The 6,977-nt window shown below is 54.5% G+C and overlaps 1 protein-coding gene across 3 annotated transcripts in view; it reads right to left on the reverse strand.

The window, feature by feature from the left end:
* The window catches only part of TNFRSF13B (TNF receptor superfamily member 13B), a 32,942-nt gene extending 26,872 nt beyond the window's left edge, over positions 1-6,070 (reverse strand). For 2 of the 3 annotated variants that reach the window (XM_032617769.1, XM_032617768.1), the window contains exon 1: positions 2,148-6,070. In XM_032617769.1, the coding sequence (XP_032473660.1) occupies positions 2,148-2,208 (61 nt within the window). In that variant the 5' untranslated portion in view covers positions 2,209-6,070. The remainder of the gene's footprint in view (positions 1-2,147) is intronic. The other variant, XM_032617770.1, reaches the window with a different exon arrangement.
* Positions 6,071-6,977: the final 907 nt, after the last annotated feature.

A 6,977-nucleotide genomic window follows, 5' to 3' on the forward strand; every position in this document is an offset into this window, starting at 1 on the left:
CACACGGCACAGCCAAAAAATATATATAAATAAATAAAGAAAAGCAAGAGGACCTAAATTAGGAGTTTGGGATTGGCAGTTACACACTACTATATGTAAAATAAACAACAAGCTGTAGAGCACAGGGATCTGTATCCAATATCCTGTGATAAACCGTAATGGAAAAGAACACGAAAAGAATATAGAGGCATGTAACTGAATCACTTTACATCAGAAACTAACACAGCATCGTGAATCACCTGTACTTCAGTTAAAAGAAGATAAGCAGAGGACCACACAAAACTGAAGAGACCCCCGAGCCTTCTCTCATTTGGGGAGAGGAGGGTGGAAGCTGCCACCACCCCACCCACAGGGAAGCGATGGCCAGTGGACAGCAGGTTGGATCAGACGAGGGCAGCCTAGGAAGCCTCAAAGACCCATTCCTGGTCAGAGGGCACCGAGCCACTGGACCTGACAGGGACACAAGAGCCCACTTGGCCAGATGGCAGACACCCGGCTGACCGGATGTCTGTGCTGTCCCTGCCCACCCCTCCTCCAACACCACCGGAACCTACATAAAGTCCCAGAGCCATCATCCAGCCCCAAAGAAGGGCAGGAAAAGCCCCAGATTGACACTGGCCAGCAGAACAGAAGCCGTGTTGACCACGGGGAGAAGGGGAGAGCTCTCGCAGGTCTGGGTTTGTGGGCTGGGCTCATGGCCCGGGCTCTCCTGCATCCCGGCTGTCTGCCCGTCTCCCTCACCTGCCTGGCTCTGTAGGCGCTGGACCAAGAAAGGCCTCTGTGGTCCAATTAGTTTGAAAAACATTGGGCTAAAGAAAGCCAAAGTTTTGTTGTTGTTAACTGCAGCCGTTCTCAGCGCCTTTGCTTGTGGCTCTTCAGGAGGGGCTCAGGCAGGTTCAAAGCCTTTCTGTGTTTTTCTCAGGGACTTCTGGTGGGGGAGAGGCTCTCCTTCATCTTACGACCGAGGAAATGGAGCCCAGAGAGGTGAAGGGGCTCCTCCAAGGTCACACAGCGAGTCGGTGGACAAGGAGAGGCAGGCCCGACTCTGCTGCTCCTGGCGGCCTCTGTCAGTGCCAGGTCCCAGTTCTGACAGGTTCCCGACTCGTGGGCCTGGGCCTGGGCGGTTCCATCCTGTGTCAAGGCGACCTCTTGTTCCTTCCTGGTCCAGCTCTCTCAGAAATCTTAAACATCCGAGCCCTTAGCTGGGAACACATCTGGGGATGTGGTTGCTTGACACAAAGGATTCCCATCCAAAGGATTCACGGAGGAGATGTGCTCCCGGCCAGACGTGTGGTGGACGGAGCAGCCGTGGCCCCTCCAACCCGGCCGTGGGTCCTATCTGCACGGTGAGGGGCCTGGACCCTTCCACCTGCTTTAGCACCCACGCTTCCAGATCTGGGCCTTGGAACAAACCTTCAAAACCTGCCCTGATAAAAATTCTATAGGATAAATGATCCGGTTTCTTTGATAAAAAAAATTAAAAAACAGCAAGGGAAAACATGAGACAGAGTGGGAATGTTCTAGTTTAAAACATATAACCAAAACGATGGTGTTTGGATCCTGATTGGAACAAATCATCTGGAAAAGACATTGACAAGACAGTCGGGGAAGTCTGAATATGGGCGCTTTGGTGACCCAAAGGAATCGTTGTTTGCAGAAGTCGTCGTGGCATGAGAGTTTTGGGGGGTTTTGTTTTTTAAGGAGTTTTTAAGGGAGACATACAGAGGTATTTACAGATCAAAAACGCGCTGTTTGGATTTGTCTCTAAAGTGATCCAGCGGGGTGTGGGTAATCCTGGAAGTGTGGACAGTGGTCGACGTCTGCAGGAGGGCCTGTTAGACGCCCCTGATGTTTAAAACATGTCCTGGCCCATCTGGCTGTAGGTCCTGGGGCCAGCTTGGGGTGGGGGCGAGAGGGACTTCCTGCCTGGGAGGCCGACCCTCCAACCTTGCGGCTGCTCTCGGGAACGCAAGGCCAGACCCCCAGGGCCCCAGACCCAGGGCTCTCCACGTGCACGGGTGCGGGAGGCCCCGGGGCAGCCCGAGCTTGCCTGTCTGCTGTGGGCACCGCTTCCCCTGCATCCGCGATGCCACGCAGAGCCCCAGGCGGAGCCCCTTGCGCCCACCCCCACCTCCCCGGCTACTCACATGGCTCCTCCTGGCCCACCCAGCTCCGGCCACCTCGCCTGCTCCGGCCCAGGCCACTCATTACTCAGGACGTTTATTATTAGCCTAGATTTGATTAGTGCCCGGGCTGCACTTCCTGGGTTTCCCCCCAGCTGTAGGATGTAAATCAGCGGCTCCCCTCCCTCCGCGCTTGCGCCCTCTGTCTCGGGAGCTGAGGGGTGTGGGCCCAGCCCGATGCTCCATGAGCCCCCCACCACCACCACGCTGTCCGCTGAGCCCCCAGGGTGCACTGCCCACGGGGCCTGGTCTCCTGCCCCATCACACACCCCAGGCTGCATCCAGGGTGGCCTAGCCTCCAGGCATTGCTCAGGGCCCTTCCCCCTTCCTCTACAGCCCTTTCCTATTTCACTGCCCCATCAGCTCCTCTGCTCCTTTCTTCAGGCTCCACTGAGGTGTCAGTTTCTCTGGGAAGCCATTCCTGACTGCCCGAGGCCGGGTCAGGTGCCCGTTCTCTGTGCTTCCTGAGCCCCGGCCTTACCCCCATCAGAGCACTTGAGAGGCTGAACTAGAGCCAGACAGACTGGGCTTGAGTCTCGGCTCAGCCACATACCAGCAGGAAGCCTTGGGGGCAATTTACGTAACGTCTTGGTGCCTCTGTTTCCTCTTCTGTGAAGTGGGTATGAAGGTACAGGTGGTGATGAGAAGGGGATGTGTGCCCAGTTCAGGCCTTAGAGCACTTTCCTGGCGCAGTGGGTTCTCAGGGCTCGGTGTCCAGACGAGCACTGCTGCCCTCATCAGTGGTCACTTTATTCCCGCCTTCCCAGCCTCTGCGGGGACAGGGCTGGAGGACGGCACGTTCAGAAGTCACGGGAAGCCCGTGGAGTTTGAGGGGGACTCAGGGTGGAGGGAGAGACCAGGCGGCCCAGGAAGACGTAGGGCAGGGCTGCTGTGAGTGGTGGGTCGCGTGGCAGAGGAAATACGAATGACTGGATGACCTAAAAAGCACCCAGTCTCATCAATAATCAGAAAAGCTGGTTTTCATCCACCCGGTCGGCAAAGTCTTAAAGCGCGGTAATACCGAGAGGAGGAGATCCGGGGGAAGCCTGAGCTTGGGCCCGCGGGAGGGAGCGTGTTGGTACCTCTGTGCGGAAGGGGACCTGCCAGGGCCCCGTAAGATGGAGAACCTATGCCTCATCCGTGGCCCCGGAAGCTCTCCTCCAGGGGCCACAGGTGCACAAGTGTGGAGCAATGGAAACAGAGCCAGTGCCCCCCCGCAGCGATGGCCGAGCACGTGAAGCTCGAGGGCCATAACCAGGAATACTACGCAGCCGTCAGACAGAGCGAGACAGGTCTGTACGCAGTGACGTGGAGAGAGTGTCAAGACCGATGGTGGAGTGAAAAAAAAGGAGTTTGTGGCACGGTTCTTGCAGTAAGGGGCCTTTCCGTGAGACAGAGACGAACAGGCCTCCTTGCCTGCGATTGTGTACGCACAGGTGTGGCAGAGCTATGAAAAGGATGGGCACGATGACAGTGATCCTGCTGGGTAGGGCAGGAGGGGACCAGGTCGGGGACGGGGTCCGAGGGGCTTCAGCCCTGTTTGTAACGTTTTTATTTTTACACGGAGGTACATATTCCTTGCGTCAGTGAAAAGTAACAAGCCCACGGCTGGGCTGTGTGGGGATTTGTGAGCCGGGGCAACCACAGACGCTGTCGCCTCTTGGAGTGGGGCAAGCCCAGCGTCCCTGTGGGATGACCTCACCGCGTCCCTCCGTCCTTTCTGCTTGCACACCCCTGGTGCCGGGGCTCTCACCGCCTCACAGAGCAGCTGGCTCCCAGGGGGTGAGCCGACTGTGCCTCGGTTTCCACAGTCACACGCGGTCTCGCCCGGTGAGGGCCGCCCTTTGGAGTTTTAACACCGGCGCAGTTACCCATGAAATGAAAAACAAACAAAATCCAGCCTGGCTTTGGGCGGCGAGAATGGAATGATGGGGTCCCCAGCGTCTCACTGCTAATCACAGCTTGTTAACGCTTTTGCTTAAACGCTGTTTACAATTAATGGATTGTATCGACTTTTTGTTTTCTTTAATTAGAGGTGTAACGTACGCGCAGTAAGAGGCAGTATTCTCAGTGGGCAGGCCAGTGACGCTTACCTGTGTGCAAACCCAGGCAGCGCTCCCCAGATCAAGACCTAGAGCATTTGCAGCCCCCAGAAGCAGCACACCCCACCCCACCCAGCCTAACCAGTATTCTGACGTCTGTCACCACAGATGCGTTTTGGCCGTTCCTGAACAGGGAACGTACAAACCAGATGGTCCACTTCTTTTTTTCTGGCCTCTTTGCTCCAAGTTAGATTTTATGACACCAGACAGAACAAGCTGGGGGACCTTTGGGGGTCCCTGGGGGCCTCATTTTCCCCTGCCCAAATGATGATCGTGGAGCTCAAACAGAACCGCAGCCCGTGGGACCTCTCCCCCACCGTGCCACAGGAATTGTCCCGTGTGACCCACCGCGCTGGGCTCCCTCAGAACAGGTGCCGAGGCTTCTGAGCCTCATTCTGAAACCAGCCCTTTCTCAGCCGTCTCGCGGGAGGCTCGGGATCTAATTTTAAGTTCCGCAGTCAAGGGGACAGAAGAGTTTTGGAACCTGGAGCAGAGACTCTGTTACCTCAAGGTTGGGAGCTGGCTCCGTTACGTGTGTCCTTAAAAAGCACGCAGTGAAGAGAAGTTCAAATGCTGTGCAAGGAAATCCAGCACAGAGGACCTCTCCCTCCCAGCGGGAGGCTTGGCTGCAGGCCCGTGAGCTGATCTGGCCACACGCGTGTACGTGCTGCCACGTGATGGGTTTTGCCTTATCACCGCCCCCCATTTTTTTCTTACAGATGAATAAACACACTGTTAACAGGCTCCTTTTTTCACTTAATATATCCTACCAATCAAGTCCTTATCTTTTTAAATGAGCTCTTCAGTGGTCACCAGGCAAAACAAAACAGCATCGCAGACGCTATTCTAAACATTCCCCGCCTTCATTTCGTACATGATTTACCTTCTCTGTGTCTCACTCAATGGCTTGAATTCCTTAAGTGGAGTTACTTGGCCAAATGAACGTTCCGGTGGGACTGCTCCACTGTCCGCATGTGCCTGTGAGGTTTGGGCCCAGAGCTCCCTGCCCCCAGACCTTGTGTGCGCCTCCCTGGGGCCTGGTGTCCGCTGCCCCCCGTGAGGCCACGTGGCTGAGTCTTCTCTGAGAGAGTTCCAGAGGCAAGACAAAAGCAAGAGTCCAAAAAAGGACATTTCTTAGAAATGCAGCGAAAGCCCTGATTTTCATGTTGCCAATTTACATATACGACTCAGATGTGCTGAATTTCCTACATGGCTTTGATTTGTACTAATTTCTCAGAAATGCTAGAGACCGGGACTTTAGCAAAACCCACTTCAAAGAAGGAAAAAACCCACTTCAAAGCGGCTTCTTCACAGTGAATTCCCAACCTTTTGTGGGAAGACCTATTTCCCATTAAAAAAATTTTCCCCTCAAAACTTTTTATTATGAAAACTTCAAACCTCAGAGAAAAGTTAAAAGAAAGGTGAAACGAATACCCCCGGGAGCTCCAGCGGGTTGACCGGTGTTTACATTGGTGTCTGTCATCCACATGCTCTCTCTGCCTGTACCTTCTGCGGACCTTAGAACACCCCTTCTAGATGCTTTGCAGCGTCTTCAAAGAAGATGGACCGTCTCTCACACAGACTGTCATTTTCACACCTAAGAAAATCAGTGATAACTTAAGGGCATCATCTAATATCAAGTCTGTATTTAAGTTTCCCAATTGTCCTAAGAAGCTTTTGTGGCTGCTTCCTTTTTTCTTATTAAATTTATTTTTAATTTTATTTATTTTTGGCTGTGTTGGGTCTTCGTTGCTGCGCGCGGGCTTACTCTAGTTGTAGTGAGCGGGGGCTACACTTCGTTGCGGTGCGAGGGCTTCTCATTGCAGTGGCTTCTCGTTGCGGAGCACGGGTTCTAGGTGCGCGGGCTTCAGTAGTTGCAGCACGTGGGCTCAGTAGGCGTGGCTTGTGGGCTCTCGAGCGCAGGCTCAGTAGTTGTGGCGCACGGGCTTAGTTGCTCCGCGGCATGTGGGATCTCCCCGGACCAGGGATCGAACCCGTGTTCCCCGCATTGGCAGGCGGATTCTTAACCACTGTGCCCCCAGGGCAGCCCGTGGCTGCTTCCTTTGATTCAGGATCCAGCGAGGGGCATCGGTTTGTCTCTAGCCATGTTTCTTCTAGAATCGTCCCCTCGCTTTTGCTTTTTCCTTTTCTTCTCTCTTCTTTTCCTGTCTTCTCTTGGTTTGACATGGACGCGGCCTGTCGTGTGGAGTGTCCCACGGCCCCTTCTCTGCTTGCTTTCTCCCTGTGTGGTTTAACACCGTGCTCGTCCTTTGTGAGTCCTGAAAGCTGAATCGTGGCTCTGACGGCTCCCCTGGATCACACACTTTGGGGAGAAGAGCCCTAGGTGATGAGTGTCCTTCCTGTTGCATCTCATCAAGTGGAGCCTGGTGTCAGCTCACCTCCCCGCCCCCCGCAGTGACACTGACAGGACCACCTGTTACGGTGGTGACGCCAGGTGTCCCCACGTGTAGGCCCCGGCGTCCCCCCAACTAGTCACTGGCGGCTGATGCTTTGGTATCTTGTGCGTCCTCGTTCCCAGCCGCCTCGGTAGATGGCTTCAGCTTTCACTGAGGGTGGTGGCTTTCCAAACCTGCCACTCCTCCCACGTTTCCCAGCCTGCGTTCTCTATGAAGGAGAACTTCCTTTTTGTTTCCCTTTTTTAGAAAAAAAAATACAGAAAATAACCGTGAAT

The sequence above is a fragment of the Phocoena sinus genome, chromosome 20, assembly GCF_008692025.1.
Source record: "Phocoena sinus isolate mPhoSin1 chromosome 20, mPhoSin1.pri, whole genome shotgun sequence".
NCBI classification, from domain to species: domain Eukaryota; kingdom Metazoa; phylum Chordata; class Mammalia; order Artiodactyla; family Phocoenidae; genus Phocoena; species Phocoena sinus.